The 26,366-nt window shown below is 39.8% G+C and overlaps 1 protein-coding gene across 1 annotated transcript in view; it reads right to left on the reverse strand.

Moving 5' to 3' along the window:
* Positions 1-26,366, reverse strand: part of itga11a (integrin, alpha 11a) — a 41,854-nt gene that overhangs the window by 5,210 nt on the left and 10,278 nt on the right. The window contains exons 3-21 of the mRNA XM_076078702.1: positions 18,422-18,534; positions 17,853-17,944; positions 17,468-17,582; positions 17,201-17,328; positions 16,779-16,927; positions 16,544-16,688; positions 15,989-16,154; positions 15,327-15,397; positions 12,529-12,673; positions 11,495-11,643; positions 9,979-10,122; positions 6,508-6,711; positions 5,132-5,262; positions 4,771-4,937; positions 2,898-3,037; positions 2,244-2,354; positions 2,011-2,096; positions 1,702-1,912; positions 1,464-1,562 (exon numbers count right to left, since the gene is read on the reverse strand). Of these exons, the coding sequence (XP_075934817.1) occupies positions 1,464-1,562; positions 1,702-1,912; positions 2,011-2,096; positions 2,244-2,354; positions 2,898-3,037; positions 4,771-4,937; positions 5,132-5,262; positions 6,508-6,711; positions 9,979-10,122; positions 11,495-11,643; positions 12,529-12,673; positions 15,327-15,397; positions 15,989-16,154; positions 16,544-16,688; positions 16,779-16,927; positions 17,201-17,328; positions 17,468-17,582; positions 17,853-17,944; positions 18,422-18,534 (2,566 nt within the window). The remainder of the gene's footprint in view (positions 1-1,463; positions 1,563-1,701; positions 1,913-2,010; positions 2,097-2,243; positions 2,355-2,897; positions 3,038-4,770; positions 4,938-5,131; positions 5,263-6,507; positions 6,712-9,978; positions 10,123-11,494; positions 11,644-12,528; positions 12,674-15,326; positions 15,398-15,988; positions 16,155-16,543; positions 16,689-16,778; positions 16,928-17,200; positions 17,329-17,467; positions 17,583-17,852; positions 17,945-18,421; positions 18,535-26,366) is intronic.

The following is a 26,366-nucleotide window of genomic DNA, read 5'->3' on the forward strand; positions in this document are numbered from 1 at the left end:
TCGGTGAGTTTTAAAGGGTGACCAGAGTCCTCTTGCTTCAGTTGTTGGGGAGCGTTGCAGAGGAAATGCTGTGATATTTTCGTTGCGCTAGGAGACGATTGTTTATGATAATGAAGTCGTGGTTTGGACATTTCATGAACTCTTTAAATCACCTTCATTACTTCATTCCTACGGTATTTGTCAGCAGACTTTAGATCAGACATCAATGGAAAAGATGACTTAGGTATAATCTGCTCAATGTTTAATAGCTTTTAAATGCACGGCGAGATGTACCATCAGTGTCATCCCGATCAAAGTTAATTCAAACATCACCCTCTGAAAAATAAAACTCGATGCTCTGCTGTAAAACACACTGGAGTCTCATAAATATTGTTGACATTACAAGCCTGTGGAAAGGCTTGAAACAGCAGAATTGAACGTGAGAATCAGTAACAGATGAAGACGAAACCTCTCGGTATCTTTTACTCAGTCTCACCTGGTGCACCAGGCTAAAGTGGGGAGAAAATGATCTTAATAGCTGAGGGAGAAAGTGCTTTTTGTTCTATTTACCGTCTTGCTAAAATGAATCTTGGTAAAACCAAATGGAATGCTAATTAAAATTGTTATGGTGTATAGAGGAAGACAGTATTGCTTGACTGACAAAAGGATGTTGATCTTAACCTCTAATGTGTTGTTTTGACTTGATGAGCCACTGCAAGCTTTTTCAACTGATGTAATAATAAGGACATGTTTAAGATTCAATCTATATTAAAGTTGCTCCCTACTCACCTTTATTATAGTTAGAAAGTTAAATAGAGATGGGAATCTTTAAGTTTCGACACTCTGGACTTTCATGTCAGAATTTAGAAAGTTTAGTTCACAAATCAGAACTGAACCGGGCTCTCCTGGTTGGCTTGTGGGTTTTACATTTACCAGCGTGGTCTGTCACGGCCATCTAAAGCCTGCAGCGTGTGTTTTGGGCGCCTGTGATCTAATGTGGCCCATGTTGGAAGCTTTTCATCACATTACGTGCGGGCTGTGAGGTTGCTCTGACGGGGATTTTTATCTCAGTCAAAAGTGCCACCATCTGAACTGAGTTTTATTAAATCTGGGAATCAGTATGAAAATTATTTTCTTATGAATGGAAAAGACCAACTTTTACATCTGCTTTCCATTCAGTCAGATAAACACAGAAATAATGATTCTGACGTAAAACACATGACTTTCTTGGACACCCAGGAACAAAATGTCAGATATAATACAAAGAAAAAGTGCAAAACCTGCAAATCTGCCAATCCATAATTTTGATTTGATAACAGCAAAACATACAACCATACACCAAGTGTTTTGAATTAGCAAACAGCTAATCCTAAACAAAGTCACAACTCCACAATGAAAGCCCACTTTTTTTTGGCATTTAAAACAACAACTGGTGGATTATTAAATAATGAATAATTTCATGGATTTAGAGTGTGAAGTCTCACCTGGGTTTTGGCCCTCATGAACGGTGCACTGACGTTGCAGATCTTCTCATTCCTCAGTTTGTCCTCAATGAAACACTCTACTTTGATGTCAGAATTGTCCTGGATCAAAAATAACAACAGTTTTTGGGAACACTTTCTTCCACGTCCATGTCATTAATGCATTATAAACATACTCATAATGCATTATAATCTACAAATAGCACGGTATAAGTATATTGTTTGGCTGATGGTAATGCACCTTGACTCTGAGGCTAGAGAAGCGTAGATTGGGTGTGTAGGTGATATTTAGGCATGCGTTGTACGCGTTCTCTCCTTTGTTCTCCAATCGGACATCCACCACCATCCTCCTCCTGTTTCCCTCCAGAACCCGCAGAGATCCCTCGCTCCCTCCTTCACTTAGATGGCGGCAGAAAGCACCACGAGACTGTACAGGGTGCGCACAGAACTGACTGAAAGGCGGGGGGGAAGAAAAGTGAAATCATTAGTAACAGAGCAGCTGAGGATCAGTTTTACTTGGGCGCCTGCGTATTCTCATGTGTGAACCTACTTTCGAGTCATCAGGTCGGTCATGCTCTGCAGAGCCAGGTCCGGTATGCAGCGGTCGTCCTCGTCGCAGCCGTTCCAGAAGGGCAGCTGGACAAAGAGACAAGCTTCCGTCAAGTCAAAGAAACTACTAATCCTTTCATTTCCGCATTTGATGGAATCAGATGACAATTCATGGGAGTGTCTTTCTAATAACTTGAAGGCAAAGAAAGGATCATTTGCATGATTGTGTCTCACCTCAGTCCTCACAACAGTAGGCCAGCTGTCGTCTAGAACTGGTCCTTGGGCTGGATCTTGTAGCCCCACTTGAGCAGCAAACACTATGGGCCGTGCGTAGTCTGTGGTCTCCTAATATAAAACATTAAGTTGAAAGATTAGCCTGTGGATTTAGTCATTTATCAAGGCACTTTATCTATGGCACTCGAAATATGTGTTTACACAAAAAGTTTACACAAATGTACAAGATGCAGAAATACTCAAGATATGATTTTAATCTCATTTTAATGTGCAGTGTGTGTTGGTTTTGACCAATGTGCGAGACCAAGATCAATAATGATGTTTTAAGACTGAGGGATGATTTGCTGAAATGCAACATGCTGAAGTTTGACTCTTTATATTAAAAGAAAAATCCAGTGATTCTGCCAGAACTGAACTCTTGTCAAAAAACATTTTAACTTCCACTTGATACTAAAACTACCACAGAATCCCATTTGTAAAATACATCTTCCAGCCATCTCACCTATTCTATGAACACTGGGATACATTAGTCCTAGTATGAATTATCAATTTAGGACATCAACAAACTTTAAATTAAACAAACAAATACATTTTAAAGCCAACCCTCTCATTGCTGTCTCATGAGACTTTAGTCACCGACATCATGGGCCTCACCATGACGTGGAAGTAGATGTGTTCGCAGGTCTCTTCTCCAGGGAAGATGGTCAGGTTTTTAGGGTGCAGCTTGTTGGGGTTGTCCAGTATGGCGCGAGGATTGAAACGTCTTTCCGCAATGGAGACATTATATTTGATCCCTGGTAGGTCATAGGAAGAGTTAAAAACATTTCTCTGTGAAATCATAAAAAGATCCTTTTCTATTTGTGTTAAAATGTTTCTAAGATGGACAGGCTTTTGTTTGTACTTGGGTTAGATGCAGAATAATTGACAAATGCTTTGGTAAGGCTTTGGTAAATGACATCACTGACTCTGAACATCTGATGAATGTGTGACCAAGAATATACACAAAACCAAACCCTCTGGCTTCAGTACCGAGTCGTTTCCAAGCCACATTGTTTAAACGGCTTTCTCTTTATTGCATCGTGTTTTCATGGCATGAAGAAAAATCTACTAAGGGTGAACTTGTGCGTTTGCGGTCAACTAGAGAATTAGAGAGAGGGATACATCTTACACGAACACACTATGGACATAATGGACATAATGGACATTGAATTGGAAGCTTTTCTCCACTTTTCACCATATCAAAAATGATCATTATCAACTATTATATATTTTAAGTAAATAAGTTGGATCTGGCACTTCTTCATTAGAGCTATGTGGCCACACAGCATCTTTTGTCATCAGTATCTTACTTCAAATTCCCACAAAGGGCATCTTAAAATGAGTTACTTGAGTCTTTTCTCTCAAATACTGTGAATAGATATTTACGTAAATAAGATTAACTTGACTAGGATAGAAAAAAAAGAGTTCCTTTTTTTGCAGTAGACCACAGCGAACTTACAAACACCAGCACATCTGGCACGCATTACCAGCCAGACACGACAAAGAGGGGGAAATTAAATAAACGTGTTCCACTGTAAGTAACCAGCAAAAACAAGATAAGTCCCTCTCTTCTTCCTCGATACTCTGTTTTGCCACGTCTTATAGATTTGGTAAAGATGTCGTGGGGTCGAGAGGTTAACTCAGAACACGCTCCCCCCGCACCTCTGCTTCCTCGCACCTGATACACAGTGAAACTGGACCCGGCCATCGTATCTCTTAAAACAAATTGCAGAGACACCCTGCGGTTACATGCAGGTGGGCTACTATCGGTGGCATCCGTCTGCCGGATTGAGTTGTCTCCACCACCAAACAATTAGAAACAACTCTCCTTTTAAGACGAATAAAACAGTGATAAACTTACATTCCAACCATGTTCACACAGTAAAATGAACATTTGATAGCACCAGAGTGGTTCAGATATACCTGTTTTTGGGAGGCAGCAGCATTAGCTTTGGCAGAGAACAGCAGTGAGATCAGAATTTCTTACTGCTAGTAAAGAAACGCTTCGCTTTGGCGCCACTCTGAATGGAAGGAGCCATCGCAGATATTACAGGAAGCCGCTTGCTAGAAAGTCTATTGTAGCCAGGAGGAAATAATACATTGTGCCTTTTCTCATTTAAAGCCAGCCACGTTCCATCCTGTCTTGTATCACCATCCAAACAACAGCTGAATTATATTTCAAATACAGATCCAAAATATAAATTTCTCTGCTCAAGCGTAACGGTAAAGATGATCTGTTAAAGTTTTGACAATATCCAGAGATTCTGTCTCAGGAAATATATATATTTTTTCTTTTCTTCAGACTTGGTGTTTTATCTATAGATTTGATAAGTTGTGCAAAATGTAAAAGGGTCTGCTTTACCAATAGATTAAATGGGGTTTTTATGAACCTCTGGAAGATGCCAAACATCAGGCAAAGACAAGAGGAGCGACGGGGGAAGATTTACTGAAATGCTTCCACAGCAGTGGATTATTTTTGCTGGCTTACCAATTTCCTGTGTAGGAGGAATGGCTGTCCTGGCAGTGATGTTGAAACACACAATGGCTGACATACAGGTCACGTCTTTGCCACCCCTCTGACAGTCCTTCACAAAGATGTTGATCTTACTGGGCTCAAACCTGACGGTGGTATATATCCGGACAACGCTCTGCGACCTGCGAGGGCATACAAGTGTTTGAAATAAAAATCTCTATTAGAGGGTTTTAACAGTAAAAGTAACGGTGAGCAAACCATAGCAGTAATAAGATGGACGTCTTTAAAGAAACTGATGAAATGTATTTGGAGCCCGCGTCGTACTTTTGCAGAAATAACTTCAGTAATATTATTATTTACTGGGTGAAATACTAACCAAAGGAGAACAGCAGCACCAAGGGAACCTACTGCCAGGTCCACTAAACCATCATTGTTCATGTCCATCGTGCCATGAATACTGCGGCCAAAGTACAGCAGACCAGGAGCCAAATCTGCTGCTGCTATCCTCTGAGAAACAGACAGAAGAGGAGGTCTGAGCAAACACGGATCATAACAACAACAACCAAAGTGAACTCTGTTGAGATTAAAGCTATTACTGGAACAGTCGTGTGTGCAATTAAACTGTGCAGTTACAAATACAGTATGTAGATTTAAAGCTTGTAGATTCAAAAAAAAGTAATTTACTCAAGAATAACAAAAAAAAAAAGCTTCCTTCATCACTCCAAAATAGTATTTCTTAATATTTTCTGAGTGGTACTGTAAGCTCATCTCAATTTTCAATGACAAAGAGAAGACATTTAGAAGTGCTACACACGTGACATTACTTTACTTAATTGTATGAACAAAAGATCTTGAGGTCTGTGTTTTCGCCCATTTACTGCAAATACTTTATTTTCCATTACCATTCTGTGAAGCAAACTAAAGGCTTAAATTGTTCACCGTAGAGCTTCCTGCTTCGGTTTAAATCAGGATTGTCACTCACAGTCCGCTGCCTCAGATCACTATATTTTGCACATTCCATCTGTTGTTATTAGAGGTCGTAACTTTTCCGTCATTATTCTGCTTACTACTCATGTGTTGTAACTCTGCTATGTTGTTCTTTCTGTACACATGACATCTATTCTATTTTGGGGGGAGTTTTTCCTGTAACAATGCGAGGGTCCTGGGACAGAGGATGTCGTATGTGTACAGATTGTAAAGCCCTCTGAGGCAAATTTGTGATTTTGGGCTGTACAAAATAAAATTAATTGAATCAGTTTATCATGCCTGACATTCTCCTGTCGTTGTAGAGCCTGTGATAGTCCATCTGTTCAGTAGCTGCTCTCAGTGTGTTCCTAATCTACAGACACCTTTTCTCCACACCTCCCTGCACACCTGCCCCTCATTCCTTCATATTCACTTGTAACCTGTCTGTAGGCTCACGACTACTGCCGGTTCCCTGCTGGCCCTCTTGTTCCTCGTCTGGTTTTATTTGCCCTCATTGACAGTTTGCCTCTTACTGACCTCGGCCTTTTAGAGTAAGTCACACATCTGGTACATAACTGTATAGAATGACACTTACTTGAAGCAGGTTTCAAGTCTTTTTTTAATGAACATTAATCAATAGCTACCTTGAAGGTGGCAAATAAAATGAAAAACATATATTATTCTATATGATTACCAGTAATATGTACATTAAAGTCAGTGGGCAAAAAAACAAAAGCAAACACACTGACATTGTCTTTTAACAGCTCTCTTTTTCACACCTCCTACCTGTTTGTATTTGCGTAGTATTCTGTTGTGCTGGCTGAAGAAAACATAAATGGCTCCTTTGTGGTCATCTTCCAGTGGGGCCCCCACCACCAAGTCATTGAAGCCATCACCGTTCAGATCTGGCACAGGAGCGAGCGATGAGCCGAAGCGAGCATTCTGGCCCCCATTGTGGATTTCCAAAGACCCCTCAAGGATGAAACGATTCTGAAGGATGAAGGGAAACATGATGATTCTAGTTTTGCTGCGATCAGAGTGAATTGTTTTTCCCACTTTAATAATATCTCAAGGCAATCTCCCCTTAAGGGAAAACTTAGATTGTTTTGACTCTATATATCAGCTTTTGTATTGATGTTGATAAATAGACATAAGCTTTATTGAGGGAGTCCCACAGCGGGAGCTCTGTCTGCACATCCCAAAATAATCAACTGCAACAAACAAGGTCAGTGAACAAAAACATTTTTAAACCACAACACAAGATGGAAAAAAATACTTTCATGTATTCCCAGAGCTTGATTCTCTTCCCACACAGACATGTACAGTATATGAGTAACTGGACAATGCAGCATCATTAGACATATTTTAGAGCCTATTGTTTTGGCTAATTTACCAATATCTGTCATTGTGCTCAAATGATTGCATTACAAGAAACCACAAGAAATATCGACTAGAACCAAATCTTTTAAGCTGTTCTTTAAACATTATAAAACAGCCCTGAGTGTTATTTAAACTATCTACACAGCATCTCATTTTGTTCAGCTTATCACTTGCTCCCGTTAAGCCACTTCCCAAAATCCACTGTAAAGACAACAGCAGTGTGCATCTTAGACCGCTGAGTTTGGTTATAACCGAGATAGTTCATCTTTATTTAGGCCTGCCAAATAGGGTTTGGATTTGGCTGAGGCGGCTCAACCCAGCCAGGAAATTCAAGCAAAAACTGAAAACCTACTTTTGCTGATGTAGCTATCAGTTTCTGTTAAGACCCCCCCCCCCATGTTCCACAGCCAACATTTACCTCACTGCCTGCAAATAAATCAATATTATTAAGCAAGTAACTCACTGCATCTTATGTAAAAAATGCTTAATTATCAGAATCTGATTATTACGAGTCAAGTGTATATACATGTAAGTATTTACAATGTAAGGTTGTCTCTCAACTGTAAATAATGTGTGTAGGATTTATCTGTTTTGGGCTTAATGTTAAAGGCAACTAGAAAACCTGGAAAATGACACTCTGCATGTAAACATTCTGAACGTTCTAATGCATAAACAACACACAGAACGCCTTTACAGTACACATGTTGTTTCTATAATGTGGATTCACTCTTCAATGGAAACAAAAGCATAATGCCAAAAGGACATTTTTCAGAATAGCATATATGGTAAAGAAATTCTGTGTGTCTCCTCCAGTGGGCTGATTCATGCCTTCTGGCAGAGTTTATGTCAAAGGGCTGATCTGTTCTTCAAATGATGTCTCAGATGTCTCAAAACAAGACCAAAGAAGAGATTGCTGTCCCCTCTGTCCTCAATCCAGCTGGGTTTGTTGTTTCAATTATCTCAAAGCCATCTTTAGTCAGTTAATCATGTTGGAATTTATACACAAATAAAGTAACAAACAAGTTTCTTTTTCTAATCTTTCGTCTAATCAAACGAAAGATAAAGTTTGGATCGGCTTCTGTGTTTTCGACATAATCCTTTAATTCCGCCTTTTTGAACTCCAATATCTAAAACATCTGGCAACAAAAAAGTGAGGAATAGTAGCTCTTGATCCTAAAAGAACGGCGTATAGCTTTAGTGTATTTATTTGAAGTTCTATTCTTAGCGAGTGTGAAGTCAGATGGAAAATATCCATGCCTTTGAAAGCAGCTACCCTTTTAAAAGACGAAATGGAGCCAAATACTCCATTCCATCAGTGGCCGTGCATATCATTGGTCCACTTGGCATCTCAGCTCATAATATATTTTTGGGGTCGGCAGACGAAACATGAGATCACTTGTTATTTCTGTTGAATAAATGGGAAGGGAGATGATTTAGGAAGGTAGCTTTTACTTCTCCGCTACTTGATGTGTGCATGCGTGACAAAGAGGGATATTGATGGAGAAATGGGGGAAAATATATTCAGCAGTGTTTAAATTTGAAACATATGGTTTGTGAGGAGGCCATGCAAGGTCACAACCAGTGTGCAGTGAACTCAGGAGTACGTTTTGCGTCAGAATGGAATTTTATCTTTGACCAGCTGCCAGACTTTCGGCGACTTCATTTAGTTCTGGACTTGTAATTATTATCCTTTAAGTTTTGGTCAGAGGCAGCTCAGTATAATTCTTCTACCGTGTACCACCCATACACTTCTGATAAGTCAAGACATCCTACTCATAGAGTGTGTTTAAATGAAGAAGAAACAAAATTAAGATTAAACAAGGCAAGAGTCTACAGCCACGCTGGCGACTCTGTGATGCTGTAGGATCAGAAGATGATCCATTGTTGATGTAAAAATATTGATTAAAGCCGCTTCAACATTTCATCATCTCTCATTTCATGAGATTTTTACAGTAATGCACACTTATCCTACTGAGGTGCTGCCCTGCAGGCAGACATAAGAAACACGTCCTTTCATTGGTGAGATATTTCAGTCTGGACCAGCATTGCCATATAAAGCCACGCTGCTAGCATGGCACAAAATCGTTAGTAGCAAATATGCTCAGAGCCAATGAAACGGCTTTTTTTTTTAAGTCAAGTCTGCATAATCACATTGTGGATGTTTAATATTCACTGTAACCACACAGACACATTTTTGAACCAGGGTGTCCAACCTTAAATAATTTTCCAGAACAATATCACCGTGAAGCATCTACAGCCACCACCTGGATCAACCTCATCATGATTATTATTGCTGTCCTGATGTTGACAGATGTTTTTTAAAAGAGGGATTTCTCTCCGTTTGTGTTTTGTTTCTCACTGTTAAGCTTGGCCTGCCAGCTGTGATGTGGTTTGGGTTCCAGACCAGAAATTTAAATGCCTCTTCCATGCCTGTTCAATGGATTCAAAAACAGCTGAAGACATTTATTATTCCAATGAGCAGACCTGGAGCACCGGGAAATTTACTTCCATTAAAGAAAGTTCTCGCCTCCAAATGGTTTGCTGGAAATGATTTTAGAAAGGGCAGAATACTTTCCTATTGAGTTCACATCTATTAAAATCTGCACACTGGCATGGAAGCATTTGATCTGCACATTTGATCGGGACAAGGGCATGTGTCAAATGTCTGCCTGCAGCATGTCAGTGTGCGAACTGTGGAGCTGGAATGCAACAGAGTCTGGTTTGTAAAGTGTTAACGGACACCTCTGGTGAAGCAGAAATTACTAGGAATGTCTGAAGTTTGAACAGGTGTTGGCCCAATTCTGTGTTTGTGTCAGAAATTGATTAATCCCTGCATGTGTCTCTGCATATGTTTACGTTTTTAGAGTTTGTACCCACCAGCTCTGTTACTCTGTAGATATAGACCTTTCCCTTCTCCATGCCTCCACTGAAGAACATGGGTGCTGCCACCAAAAGGTTGTCAGTTATGCCGTCTCCATCAATATCCAGAGGTGCAATCTCGCTGCCGTAGTAGGAGCCGATCTGAAAGAGACGTATATGTTGTGTAGATCTTTGTTATTCATCAGTTTGAATCCCTTAAAAGCGTTCATTCAACAGGTGATTATATGCTCTGAAATTCTTGGATTCTCCTCCACTGTTTGTTGATCCACATGTTGTTTTCTGATTTACTGATGATCTGGAGTTGCTTATGAACTTGAATATTGAAAGCAAATGGGGGTCTGCGTTGTGTCAAAGCAAGTGGTCAGAGTCGTAATGATTTTGTAGATGCTCAGACTGTGAGAGCTTTTCGGAAGGAGACTGGATCAGTCACTGGAGTGGATGGAACATCATCTATTGGCTTTCAGATTAGAAACATCTGCCTATTAAAAACCTCTTTGCTCAAGAGTTGTGAGATCCAGAAGGTTTTCTGCAAAAAAAACATCTGCTGTTCTGGATGAGCTGTTGCTGACAAGGTACAATGTAAGCTGCTGCAGGATGACTTCTTCAGGCCTGCAGCCTGTGAAGGGTTGCCAGTTATGAGTGTAGCGGACATTAACACACAGAGCCACATCCCTTTGAACTGATGATTATTTTTAAACTGAATTTGACTCAGATGACTCGATCTAAAAGTAAACATCAACGTACTTATTTATAGCACCAAATCAAACTTTATTGGTAATAGAGATTTACACATTCAGTGAATATGTCTTCATGCCAACTTGCACAATCAACACAGTATGTCATGTTTATGACATTTGGACTGTAGTTGTTGAGCAGTCATTTTATTGAGGTTGAATTTCAAATGAAAATCCTTTTGGTTATTGGCCTTTTCCTCTGAAAAATACTGCATGTCATGATGATTTTTACGACCATTTTGTCTTTTTTTATGTGTTCATTGATTGGAATAATTCTAATGCTTTCAGAAGTTGAAAATACAGAATAAACTAGGTACTAAAGTGACATAAACAGAGAGAAAGAGAAGATCTACCGCCAAATCTGGCTGAATTCGTGTACTACACTGCCAGTTGTAATTCTGGTTTTGCTGTTAAATAAAAGTGGATAGTGCAGCAGAGCTAATAAGCTCCAATAGCTTCCTCTATTTTAGGCTCTCTAGGTCACTGGTCCCCCAGAGTTTTGCACCGACAAAAAAGCTTGCTCTTTATTTCACCAAAGTTCACCTAAATTGAACTTGACGCAAAAAAATGATCACATTAATCCAAAAAGGAGCAATAAAGACTCATAAAGACTGACCTGCTCTTTAATGACGGGGGTACAAGCAGAGTTTTATAACAGTGTTTCATGACATTCCTTGTTGCACTGCGGCATTCTTTTAAAAGAAGACATAAGGAGAACATCAGTGTGCAACTGATGTAGTCCTGAAATCAAGTCAGTGAAGTGCTGGTTGCTACACTACCTGCTGGCCTTTGAGAGAGTCCAGGATGGTGAGGTTGCCCGAGTTCTTCAGAGTGAAGATGATGACTTTCCCGGTGTGGTTAAATCGTGGAGCTCCCGCTACGAGGAGACGACCGTTTCTGGCCGACACCACAGACGTCACGGTGTAACCTGGTTATGTAAAACACACATAATAATTCTGCCTCAGTTCACAGGCAACAACATTCTGAAGGAAGTAGATTTAGAGACAAAATCAACCCATGTAAGATATTACTTCTATTTGTCTTCTATTGACTGTGAATCTGTAAATGAAGTAAGTTGATTGTTTCATAGTCAAATTGTAATAAAGACTACAGGCACTATGTTTTGTTCCACTGTTTGAGTGCACTGAGAGTGATTGAGCCTGACTTACAGCTTTAATTTCATAGCAGTGATCCGCATGACAAGAGAAAACAGTAAAACTCAGCAACTCGAGGAGTTGAAGCTCAGTGAGCTGCATTCAGTTACGCAGACAGAACTGGATGTTCTGGTTTCTCAGGTTTCTCAGATTTCTTCCTCTATTTCGTCTTTTCCCACTAAAAATTCCACTGACTCCCCGTATACTTTTCCACCTTCATCTCACATCTTCATACCCCCTTTTTTCCCCCAGCTTTAACTTTCTCCCTGCCTTTCCGAAATTATGCTTCCACCTCATATTACTATTGAGTCTAGAATGGCGTCCATTGGCAGCCTGGTGGATAAGCTTAGAGACAAACCACTGATGGTAAAAGCAGAGATCTGTGGTGGTGGAGTGAGATGGGGTTGGATATAATGTGAAGTACTAGGGCAATGGGTACACTTAATAGAGATGGGTTACAGCTAATATAGTTAATGTTAAACCACAGGTCTTCTACCAGGACAGGACGAAATACAAGTAGAAATACAAGGCTGGTGTTATACACATTGTTCAAGCGTATCCTTCATTGTCGCTGCATTTCTTTTCACATTATAGACACCCATCACAATCCAGTCATGATTTTTCCGCTCCATTAAAATAATTTCTAAGGTGTTACTCACCCAAGTAGGCACCGTGGTTTTTGAGCTCTTCAGGGAACTCCTGTGTGTAAGAAGACTTGGGAGGGACAACCTTCCCCTGTCGCGTCTCCTTCAGCACTGCTCCGTTCCAATCGTAAGCGCCGACTGCACCGACCAGAATCCCGTCCTGTACGGAAGGGGGAATTGCTTTTTATTCTTCAAACAGCAGAATAGTAGAGAATGAACTGGTTGCACTGCCTGTGCTGCACATGTTTGCAACACGGTAATTAGTGTTCATGTTGATGATCCATGGAACTTAACAAAGTGTGACCACTGTTTTGGAGCACACCCTGTGTGTTTGGCTGACTTTAGCTTCAGTCAGATTAATGACGGTGTGGTGAAACGTAATCTTGGTAACAATGATAAACACAAGGCAGTTATTTTCTTTTTTTGCTCAGATTCCACACAGGATAAATCCAAGTTTCTCTTTCTATAGCAGCTTACTGGCCCATTTCAATATGAAGAAACTGTGTACCAAACTTTCTTTTCTGTATTTTTCACATTAAGTATACAGCTTTGGTCTACTCCATTTGCGCAGTCGTATTTAACATTGTGAATCCTTTTTCCCCCTTTGAGATACAATATCAATCTCTCCCAGTTTACACATATCATACAAGTTACTTATCCAGGAATTATTTTGTTGTTTATTCTTTTGGTTTGTCAATTATTTTCCGTCGCAATCACAACCATACTCAAATGTAACCGGGCAAATGTCTTGTGCTTGGTTGGGAATGAAGGATAACACAATGACACAACCATGTTACCCACAACTTTTACAATTTCAGTCATGGTCATGGTCAGCACATTAGTATGGCTTACTAGCACGCAAGCTAACAAGGTAGTATGTATCATCCAGTTGTAGGACTGCAACTAATGAATATTTTCATTATTGATTAATCGTTAGAATATTTTCAAGATGAATCGTTTGGTCTATAAAATGTCAGAAATAATTGGGAAATATGTCCATCCCAAGTCCAAGGTAACGTCTTTAAATGTCTTGTATTGTCAAACCCAAAGATATTAAAAACAGAGAAAATCATATTCCATAGCCATGACAAATCTTCCACTGAAACTCCCAAGGATCCAACCACATATTTCTTCTTATCGCTTAAGTTGGAGCATAACTATAAAAAGGTTTTGCCACAAAGCAAAAAATGAATAAAAACTTGAAGTCTGCTCATCTATATCTGTATTTAAGACTTTTTCTCACAAGGAAATAAAACAACTACTGGTGTAAATGAACTCATGACAGCTATACAACACCAACAGTCACAAAAGCTACAGTGGAAAGTTTTCACACAATCACAAACCACAGTGTGCAAAGAAAGTAAGTCTGCTTTAAGTCCATTATCAAATCGCTGCTACATCTTGATCAGTGTGCAATTAACTGCAGATGCAAGGAGGGATTTTCTATCTTCCATGGCTCACCCTACATTGTATCGCTGACACTGTAATTATAGGGTTGCTCAGCTTAATGAGCTATGCTTTTTTTTTTACCTCACACAATATGCCGACAAAACATTTTCCAGTGTTTGAGCACATGCTGGAAGGCAGAATCGTGTGCTTACCACGCTCGCACTACGTCACTCTCTTGACAGCAGCTTTACGTCAATGTGGTTGTCTGTTTTGGTCAAATTGGTCTCCATGGTAAATAAATGAAACCCGAAAACAGTTCAACCCAATAAACCAGTGAGCTATTTCAACTGCAGTTCCATGTACTGTGGTCAGGATGTCAACTCTTCAATGCATTGGAGGGGGCAAGATTTGTGGTTGTACATAAATATACAGAAGTGTATAGAGGGTATTATACACTTCATACCAGCTCAACAAACATGTGATGTACAGTATATTCTATATTGTGTTAAAATACAGAAATCTGTTTACCAAATATCACAGAGCCTTGAGATTATTTTTGTTTAGTTACATTTAACGAAACAAACAGCAGACAGAGAAACTGCAACGTATGCTGATGCATGAAACGTCTATATGGACAGAATATGACAAAAGCAGCCTTCAGAGTTGGCACATGTCACATTTAGCAAAACCATCAGGACTGGTTTTCTCTTTTACAGCCCCGGCATTCTTTCCAATAAGTTATCCTACTCTCAACACTCCGGTTGGTTTTGTCGAGCATCTCTGGAATCTGGCCTTGTAGACTGAATTTCCAGCAATTCTTACCACACAGCTGCAAATTCTGCCCTATATATATATATTTTTTTTATCCTGAATGGGATATATTTTTTCCTCCTTTGACTAATCACACTGTGAAGGGGAACTGGAAAAATCAATGTAGTTGCATCAACAAATGTCTGGATGGAGCCAGGAATGGAAATCAATGAATTGGTATGAACTGCCGGTACAGTGGAGGAGATGTGTCTTATCTCTGTCCTCCTCCAGCTGCGTCACCTTTTAAAGCCAGCACACCTGTGACGAGATACAATCAAAACCTCAGCGGAAAAACAACCCATCCTGCAGCTGAACTGTCTCAACCGTGCCTCAGCTTCTCACCAGTATGTTTCCCTTGGGAACAAGTGGTTTCTTATTACCCATCACCGCACGGTTGAAGTGGAAAAAGGCCTGTCTTTTCTGTCTGGGGCTCCTAAATCAGGATGGCCTAAACCTCTGGGTCCACACAACAGGCACCTCAGGGGGGGGGCTGGAAAGTGATGAATGGCAAGTTGTGGGGAGGAGTAATGAAGCGGCAGAAATTGAGACAATGTGTACTGTTCTCCATGTTAACAGATGATATGAGGCAACGTGGTGGCAGAAATCAGACTCACCTCGACGTGGTGGGCGGAAAATCCAGCCTGAGACATCTGGAGGCCAAACGCTGTCCCATTCTTACTGGTTCCTGTGTAAACAAGTCAGTCTTTTACAGTTCTGAACCGCTGCAGCAGCTCAGAAATTTAAGCTGCAAACCACAGTCAAAACCCTTGAAGAGCCATTGCAGTGGAGTTTCAATGCGGACGTTTCACGTATAAGAGATTTTTTAGGTACTAACTTTAAAAGGCTTTGTCTAAGTATTCCCACAGCAATAGTGATTACGTTCATGGCTGATTACTCTCTTAATCGCATTGTTTATAAAATATAAGAAAATAATTTTCTTTTTAAAAATCACCATCTCAATTTTGAAGATAAAGGTGAATTTATCTTCAAATTGCTTACTTTATCCAATCAGCAGTCCCAAACCCACATTTTTGAATCCTTACATTTCAGAAGCTGGGAACAGCCAATGTTTGGCATTTTCGCTTGACAGTATATAATGTTCTCCTACGTTTGCATATAAATCTTTGTGGTTTCTATTATGCTTAGTCCTAAGAACTTGCACTGCAACACTGAACATACTTAGTTTTTTAAGAGGAATGCACTTATTATGAGTTGCTTTGGACAAAAATGTCTCACAAATGAATGTAATGTAGCTCTAATGAATTCTTTGCAAAACCTTCCAAACTGAAGATGCGTTCCCCAAGTGCGTCCACGATATCCTTCAGCGCCGACTCGTCTGTCACATTGAAGAAGTGTTTGTCATCTGGGTCGCTGGCGATGTACTTGATCTCATTGAGGAAAGCCTCAGGGTTGATTCCACGACGGTTGTAGTAGCCAAGGACCTGTGAAGATAAGATTAAGCAATCTTTCAGTACATGAATGAAGAACTTGAATGTCAACCAGCTGAAATGATCTGTCATCAGTTGGTTTTCAACCAAATTGCTTCAGTGGAGTGTACCATTGACTGCACCAGCAACAACTCAAACCAAAGAAGCATGTGGTTTGGAAAAGATCATTTACACCTTTAACTGCACTTTCACTGTGCTTTTACAGTATTTTAATCTCTCCAGGAGTGTTTTTGGCTCCATCCTTCACTGCACTCCATGAGCTCATTATGTTCATGGTGTTTTTAATGGAGCACTGGAAATGTATTAACCTTCACAAAACTAAGTTAAAACTCACAAAGTGTAAGCCATCTAGCCCAGGTAAATAATAGGTCTAACAGACTCACAGCGATGGCATAACGGGTGATGCCATCCTTCTCACTGTCCTCGATGGCTTGCTGGAGATCAGCACTGTCATGCGACTCTCCGTCAGTTATCACAATCATCACCTTCTTGGCACCGCGTCGAGCTCCTTGTTTGAAAGCTTGTGAGCTGTGAGAACATGTTTGATGTGTTCAGTGAAACAAATCACAGATTGAAGTTAAGTAGTGTTGCTCAGTTGTACAAAGGGAGATACTGTACCGTGCTACGTTGATGCCCAGCGCCGTGTTGGTCTCCTCCCCACCTCGTTGGTCGATGCTGCGTGCTCTTTTCACCACTTCCTCAACAGATTTGTAGTCGCTGAGTTTGAATTCATGGACCACCTTCTCACCATACTGAACAACTCCAACCTGTCCCAAGAGACACAATAATCGATCACAATGAATAAGTGTTCTGTATTCTTGCAGTTATCTAAAGGATTGAATATCATTTTCTTCCGTTATAGTAGCCTACAAAAAAACTAACTTTCATGAACATATCACAGGCACAATAAACCTCAGACAGAATTAGCTTGGATGAAGAAAATACTTTTGTATAAATTAGGTCCACTACTTGAATTTATCCAACATGAACATCACCAATATATCTTATCTTCTTTTAGTGTTCCTTCCTCTCTTACACACCTGTATTTGACCTGGTCCAACATAGAACTTCTGAAGAATGTTGATGAGAAAAGCCTGCACTTCATACCAGGGGTAGATGGAGTTTGAGCCATCCAGAACGATCACTATGTCCATATAGGTCTCACATCCTGAAACGCATTTAAAGACTCAATCGTGATAGCACACATGGAGAAAATGGACGTTCATAAATAAGGGAAATAATCATCTGCAGTGACAAAGAACTGTCCATGAACGTCTGTCAAACAGGAGAAATACTTTTGGACTTACTCTGAAAGGCAGGCGCAATCGTCCTGGAGAACTTGAAGCTCGCGTTGACTCTGGAGCATATGCCAGTGCTGTAGTAAGAGCTGCCGCACTCATAGGACCATAGCGGCCCACAGGCCTGAAACATAAAAGAAAGCATTTACACAAGCAACATTATCAACCTCAGAATATTACAGAACGTTAGTTCATGCTTTCAAAGACCTTCCATAGGGAGAGCTGCAGTATGACAACCGTGCAATCAAAAGGAAATCTTGTGGGATTATTTTTTCCATTTTGACTCTTGCTATTTCATTAAATGCGGCCTTACTTGCTCAAAAGGTTCTGCAGCAACAGAGCGTGACTTTATGTTATTTCTCAAAAAGATAAATCCAATAAGTATAAAACTAACCACAAAGCTGTTGTCTTTAGGGTTCGTTGTGAGCGTCATTCCCAGCCTCATCTTGTCCTTTCGCTCGGATACGTTGGTCAGAGATATCCTTCCTTGAGGGAAAATAAAACTCACTAAGAGGATCTTGGATGCACAGATCATATATACATAAATACATGCACTATCCTTCTGAGACCAAACAGAAGGTCCCCCATCTGGGACTTTGGTTTGTTATTGCTGTCTGGCCAGCCAAAGCATCGTCTACATCCTCAGACCTAAACGTTTACGTGCCTTCCTAACCAGCACAACACATGTGCAACTGGTATGAAGAAGCATGCGGTGAGATGTGTGGTATAACACACATGTGGAAATGTCCATAAACAATTTAAAAACATTGTAAAATGTGGAATGATTGGTATGGTACCCACACTTCTGTCGTACACATGCCACCATGATGCAGAAAGAGCGTGCAGACATATAAACACTTATACATGCATATACATTTATCCCGATGATTTGCAGTCATGACTGTTACTGTGTGTAGTGTATCTTGAGATTTTCTGGTAAAAAAGAGTGTGGTGATACGATACCTAAGTTGAGCTTGGAACAACCGTTGCCATTGGTTCGTCGGCTCACCGAACATTTATAAATATCCCCTGTCTGGTAGGGGCCATTCATTTCATACGGAGCGCCCACTAACAACCTGCAAAGACACAAAATCTCACAGTAAGCGTCACTGGATATATAAAGTGTGCACAATGTCTCGAATATTATTTATTGTCTGTTAAAAGTTTACTTTTGATAGTAAGAGCAAGATTGAGTAAGTCTTTGAGTAAGTCTTTGAGTAAGTCTTTGTCTGGCATCCAATCCTCTGAGGGAATAGGACACACAAAACACATGGGCTGACCAAGAAGGTTTTGAACCTTTATGTATCCATGGAGGTTAACTAAGCATGTTTAATCATGTCCAGCAGTATAGACTTCCCATTCATAAACAGTTTCACCCAGTACAACCAGTCATCTCCTGCCAGTCAGATCCTCAAGATGGTACCATATCTCCTTTGAACATCCGTGTGAAAATTATTTTGCATTAGCAAAATACAGGGAAGCACACATTTCTTGTCACGTGTATTGCATAGAACATGCACCATTTTTACTGTCAGTGTGTCAATGTGTGCTCCAGCTCTGTGTGAGGCTGAACATAGACCCGGCTGTGCTTTGAGTTAAAGGCTAATAGCACCTAGCATTGTTAGCTCAGATCTACCAAGCTCACAATGACAATCGTGACAACAAATACTGATTTAAGGTTTAATATGTATCATGTTCACCTTCAGTGTAGCATGCTAGCATGTTAGCATGCTACAATTTGCAAATTAACACTAAACTTTTAACTTGGAGTTATGTTATTGCCTTAGTTATTAAGTTTTAATACTGTTTTTTGTATTAGCTGAATCCCTGATGTTCAATTTGATTTGAAATTTGAGTTGAGTTGAGTCAAACACAAAGTACAGCTGAGGCTATTGGGAATATTATTAGTTTTGCAGGTATTGTATGGGATGATCAAAAAAGCCTCTACACACATGTAATATAGAAGTTTCGGAATCATTTATTTTTCATAATTTCATTCAATGATGCTTTTATTGGGGACTCTGAGTAAACAGCTATTTAATTTCATGAGAGCTTAAAGTTAAACCAGAGAAATGTTGTCGTCATTGACCATCATAGGATTTAGATTTCCTCAGAAAGCAGCGTGTTGGAAGCGCTGGACATTCTCTTCACATGACCTAGTGTTTGTGAGGAGTCGGTCCAGCACTTGACTTTACCAGTGGGTTTCCTGTGTGGGGTCAGTGTGGTCTTATAAATGTCACTAAAATGTTTTAGATGACTTGATGTGATGGAGAATATAAAGCCATCTGGCGTGTTTACTTCAGGAATGATGGGGGGCATAAAAGCCTTAAGGGGAGCCGGAATTCACATGAATGTCACAGATAAGAACTCTCCATGTTCGAAACGAAAAGAGACGTTTTATTCATTATTGACGATCTCCATAAAAGTCCCGTAGGGTTTCACGCTATGTCTTGTGATGCGTGTCAGTTTATCACGTAGTACCTTGAGATTAAATGCCTCACTATTTCAACATCTCAACACTGTCACAGTCACAAGACTGTCTGATTAAATGCCTCAGGTTTTAACATATGTTAACAGAGACAGTACCATGACACTGCATGCTCTATCTCTCCATGGGGAATTTTTTATATTGTACATACATTACAAACCATGTACAGTTTACAATATTAGACTCGTTCCCCTAAACCATAAATAGATACAACAATATCAGCATTTACAGTAATACAGAGAACAGCAATAAAAACAGAGTAGATTACCTCCAGCTGTATTGTTAAATCTAACACATAAGTAGTGGCAATGGAGTAAACTATGCTAATAATGCTTTAAATAATCACGGAATCATAGTCATAAACTTCGTAGTTTAGTGTTAAATTTAAATCTGTAAAAGGCAGAGAATTAAATAAGGCTAACCTTTTTTTTTTTTACATGGTTGTTTGTTGGACATAAGAATTTTTGCAGCTATTTCACTTTCTTTTGAAATTTCCTAAAGTTGACCGATTCAAGCATTCCATGGCAAGTTGTAAACTAATCACATTCCTGGAAAAGCTTCAAAGCCTAGTTGGTCAACTAGGAATCCAAACAACTGGGCAGTCCAAGTGAAAATCACAGGGGAAGCAGCGGGCAAAGGAGCAATTCCCAGTTCAGTGGTCCCCCAAAGGAAAGACACCACAAGTGACACCACTTTATAGCAAAAGCAGACTGTGGACAGCCTCCTGCATGGACTTCTATGTCAAAGTCTAACAAAAAAAGAACGACAGATCTTGAATGTAAGGATTTCTAGGTGAGGTTCATAATCCCCAAAGTAAATTAATTGGTAAAAAAAAGCTGTGTACTCAGAAACTCGCCTTGTATAATCACATAAGGTTAGTATGACATAATATGATGTTCATGATTTCAGAGGACATCAAAGGCCCTAGGGATTGTAATGTAATAGTTACACACTTTGTTGATAATATATCATTTTGCGTTGATATTATTTATGAATTTGTTGCAGAATGCATTTCTTAAGATACAAAAGACTGTATTCATCATTGCAACCACCATTCAACTGATCAGGTCAAGAACAACAGCCGATTGTTGACAATCAATCAGGAGTTTCTCCAAAACAGTAATGCCTCGTTCAAAAATGTTTTCTGTCTCTCTGCAAGTTACTCTCATGAGCAACAGCCTGAAAAGGCATTTAGTCTTTGCACTCAACAAGAACTTTAAAATGATTCAGCTCAGATGTCAAATGGTTTCATCTGTTTGTTCTATAAAAGCTAAAATCCTGCAATTTACTGCAAAACATAACATAACTGCTGCATATAATTCATCACCAGACCAACTTTGGCCTTGCAGGGATTAATAAAGTTGTATTGATTTAAAAAATAACGTGCAATTCCATGACGACTGTGCAAACTCCTGCTGAGGAAGATTGTGTGATACAATAAAGCTCCAGAACAGAAGTGGAACTTGTGGTGAGACTGTTTGATTAACTACTGTTTTCAGGGTCAAGAATGAACTGTCAGTCTTGAGCTTACTTTTAGATGTCATTTGGCATGCTCTCTTTATTTGTTTATTTCTTTTAGGGCAGCTGTACAAGTGATGCGTGGTATATTAAGGGCATATATACAGACAATTATTGATGTGACATTTTACAGCAGCGATGAGGACAAGAGGAAATGTTCAAACAGTCCATCAGCTCACATCAAAGAGCGACTCATATGGAAGTAAGCTTCAATGTTGTTGCACCTGAAGCCAAATTTTTAAAGTCTCACAGACTCTGGAAGTAATTTTCACCGCAGTGGCTCCAACAGTGCTCATATTTTCATAGCTATGAATATCATGATTATGACTTCGGTTATTGCTGTCCGTTGGCAAGAGGAGACACTGTAGCACAAGTTCAGGTCAGGATACATCTACCTTGATGAAAAGGGACCATTGTTGGCTTTGACTTGGACGCCTGCCTCGGGACCTCCTGAATTTCACCAGAAGCTGTTCAAACAATCATGTTCCAGAGCTTATTAGGGTCGAACGTTAGCCCCGGTGCATCATCGCTGCAGGAATGGTAATGACACTGAAAGAAATAACTTGACCCAAAATGAATGCGTGGTCATTTTCTACCATGGTTACTGGGGGATACAGGATTTTGGGGTTTTGAGAAAGCGCCATCCCCAAGCACAGGCTGTCATTAATGTGGTAATGTTTTTTTCATATTTGGAAGGAAGAGATGTATACGCTGTGAAACCACATCCCTGCCCCAAACATGAGCGTGCTACTCCAATGTCAGGACCCGCGCTTGCTCATCACATTCCACTTGTCTGCATTAACAGGATATAATGTTCTTTTGTTAATGTTGCCTCATAATTCTGAAGAATTGTAATGATCACGTAATCATTTTCCAAAGACATGCATTTAGAGCGTCTACTTCTCTGGAGAGCATTGACCAGACAGTGACAGGGTGACTTATGAGGAAGCACATGCTCAAACAATGAGCTTTCTATGTCTCATTCTGAGATGTATTTTTAGCCACGCTGGCGGCTAATGTTGGTCGGTCAGTCTGTCACTTTCCTCCTGACTGAAATATCTCAAAAGATATGGAGTGGATTGGATTGGATGACATTTGTACAGACATTCATGATCCCTACAGGCTGAATCCGGCTGACTTTGGTGGTCACCTGACTTATAGCATCACAAGCAGGTCAAAATTTTCATTTATCCAGTAAACCATCTCAACATCTACAGGCTGCCCCTGCGTCCTAGAGATTCAGAGTAGATAATAGACTGTCCATATTAAAGGCTTACAATCCCCAAAAACACAAAATATATACAGTATATCTCAACATCTGCATGGATTGCCAGACATGTATGCTTCCCCTCAGGATGAACTGTAATAACTTTGATGATCACTTAACTTTAATTGACGGGACAATTCAAATGTGTCCAATACTTTAGTTATTGACCAAATACCTGCAAAACTAATGACATTCCCATTAAGCTGTTGTACTCTGTGTTTAATGCTAATTAGTCAACATTTGCATGCTAACACGCTAATTTAAGATGGTGAATGTGGTAAACATTACCCCCTAAAGGTCTGTTAACATTGTCATTTTGATTATGTCAGCATAAAGCTCACAGAGTAGAGTCCTATTTTCGCTAAATTCAATGTAACAGGTATCTATGGTCCAACTTAAACAAATGACATGACCGTGAGTGTTGTGTCTAAACTAAAATTCGATAGATTGAATTCTGTTTTTCTACCGAGCTCAGGAGGTGTAAAAACACTTTTCTTTGCTTTGCAAACGACCTAAATAAAGGGAACACTATTTAAGGCCAGAGCTGAAAGACTTCACAGACTCCCTGTAGTGCTTTGTGACGTGCAACTCGTAACTGAACTAAAGAGTAAAGGTCAGGTCTCCATTGAGGAGATCTGGTACTACTGCAGAAAAATAAACAGTGGGAATAGAAAGGGGGACGCTTCTGTGGTGTATGGCTCAAGTATGCAGGTTTGTGTATCCCATCAGGTTTAAACGCCCAAACTTTTCACCAATTGGAGGTGAAGTGGCCTCTTCTCACCTCCCCAAAGAGTGTCGGCTCCGGCAGAGTGTTTAGAGCCCCATGATGCTCAGTACACACGTGAGGATTCTTGACATTGTGACCTTTCCTCAACTCGGTAGCTCTATAAGCACTGATGGACAGAAACTGTCAACAGACCTGACAAAGATGTCTCAACTTCTCGATGTATCTGAAGCCAAATATTGTAAAAATGGTCTTTTTTCCCCTTGCTCACTTAAACACCACATGCTTGGATAAGGGGGGAAAAAAACATTCTACTACACAAACAGCTTTTTTTACATCTCTGAAACACAAAAACTCTTTAAAATAGCGTTTCCAAGAACACTTGAATTAACAAACACTATTTCCTTAATTAGTTCCTGTTACGTGCCGTGTTGTTGTTGTTAAAGAAAGCCTTTTCAATTGATCTGGATGCCTCTCTTACTTCAGATCTTAAAAATGCTATTTTTTGTAACAGAGTCACTTTCCAGCTGTGATCCTGTTCCTATCCAAACACACAACTGAGGGTTTTGAGAAATCAGACTGGAAAAGTTGACAGCACTGCAGTCTAGCACAGATGCTAACAGGCAACATCAGTGATCGCAAACATTTTAATTATCTCGAAAGCTCAGTTGAGGTGAAACTACTTGAGGGGAAAGTGATGGTTAGAAAGTTAAAAAAGCATATATATATCCAGGGATAGTATACTGTCCATTGCAATTCCTTAAAAGTGTATCTCTCAAATAAATGTTTATAATTGACTATTCTTAAGTGTGAATTCACATTCGTAAATATAGTGAATACAAAGATCTGGACATACAAATCTAAACAATCAGCAGAAAAGCCCCCCTGAAGTTCTGACACTTCGTGAGCACATGTTCCAATGAACAGTTGATGTCTGGCACTTCAAAGATGCATTTTTATTGCTTGAAACCAAAAATAGCAGGTTTTGTCCTAATCAGCACAGACCATCGACTCAACACATTCATCTTGGGGAAAACAAATGCAAATCCCTTTCAAACCTCTTAGTTGACTCACATGAAAATGGGAGACATGTGGAGACAGTCATGACAGCAGCAGCATGACGCTGATCCCAGTGATGGAGAACAACTGAATAAAAGTACTGTATTTAAGCACAAATCTGAGTATTGCCATTGCATGATACTTTATACTTCCAATTCATTTCAGAGGGAATCAAAAAAAAAAAAGTATAAACATGCAGTATAATTCTAACAAACAGTGTATAAAGCAAAGAAAAGTAAGATCCAATGTTTAAATATATATTATATACTGTATATAAAACTCCCTGTAACAAAGGCATTCTGCAAAACAAATACTATGATACTGAAGTGCATTTTGCTGATTTAGATTTACTTATGTAATCTTTTGAAAGCAGTACCTCTCCTGTGAAAGAGCATTTTTATATTATGGTATGTTTTCTGATAAAAAGTGGATGCTCATATCATTTGGGCAACCTCCCACTGGTGATATAAAAAACTATCTTGAGCGGCAATATTTTTGGTTTAGATGTGCAGATGTCGATGAAACAAATGAAGTCTTGTCGGAATTGAAGACAACATTATTTTTGAATCCTTTTAACACTCAATAGCGCCGTGTTTTCACATCTCTGTCAGATCCTGCAACATTCCTGCAGTCCAGCTGAGAACCGTCAGACGATGCACCGCACACACACTCCCACAGACACAAACACAAATATACTGTACAGCTTGAGTTTGTGCACGCAGCTGTGTGTTCACATATCCACACCTACGCACACTGCTGCACTGACTAAACAGTCTTTTTCAAACTGAACTCCGCTGGACGAGTAAGTTGTCTGACAGGAAGAAAGACGAGTCATTAACAAGGTGGGTCACAGAGTTTAACAGTATACTGAATAGCCACAACGCTTTTAAACATTGTTATCATATAAAAATAGGAGACATTTACCAAAATTTTTCTTTTGTTGCATCAATTAGAAGACTTTCCACCACATTAGTTATCTTCCACAGTTATCTTCCACACTTCATATTGCTTAAGATAAAGATGCTCTCAAACCAGATGTATGCACACTTAATAAAGAAGCCAAAACGCCCAATCCCTGTAGCTCCATTTGGTTAGACGGTGTTTTCACAGTCTGGTCTGCACTATTCTTCCACTGCAAGTGTTCCCACCTCGTTCTCAGACATTTACCTCAGTTCAAGCAGTCTCTCTGGTGACCTTTATTCCACACAAATCAGCCTCATCAGACCTTTTATAGTTCTGAAAGTCATGGTTGGCTCTGACGGTTGCTCCGAATGGTAAAGAACTTGGATTTAACAGTGTAATCCACTCTGTCGCTGACATGTGCAAAAGGAATACTTTGACATCTGTGAGTTGGCAGCTCTTGATAGTTTGTCACTTCACTCTACAAGTTTGTTACCGTCTCTGCCTGTACACCAAGTTCAGGGTTTTCAACTAGACAGTTGATAACCTCTAGCTGTACACACACTTTACCTAATATAGTTTGCATTAACTTGACCTTAGCTTAAAGGTAAGTGTTGAACAATATTAAACTCCAGTTTTAGTCCAGATCTGCGTATGTGACTACGATTCTGATGCCAAAATGCTGCACAGCAGTTTTCATTATTGTAAGGAAGGATTTTACTGCTCTGGCAGCAATCATTTTATGATTCATACGTAAACAGTTATACGACGTCCACGTTACAAAGTATCAGCAATCATTTAGTTTGTATGTCTTTAATTGGCCAATGCAATGCTATTTTCAGAATGAAGCTACATTTCATTGCTGTGAAAGTTGAGCCCTGCGTTTATTTGCTGTAGGGCCATCCTCGCATTGTTCCTATTCAAGTGAATGAGGGGGCTTCATGTACTCATG

Source organism: Anarhichas minor, unplaced genomic scaffold, assembly GCF_050575085.1.
Source record: "Anarhichas minor isolate MPS153535 unplaced genomic scaffold, ASM5057508v1 ptg000067l, whole genome shotgun sequence".
Taxonomy (NCBI): Eukaryota; Metazoa; Chordata; class Actinopteri; order Perciformes; family Anarhichadidae; genus Anarhichas; species Anarhichas minor.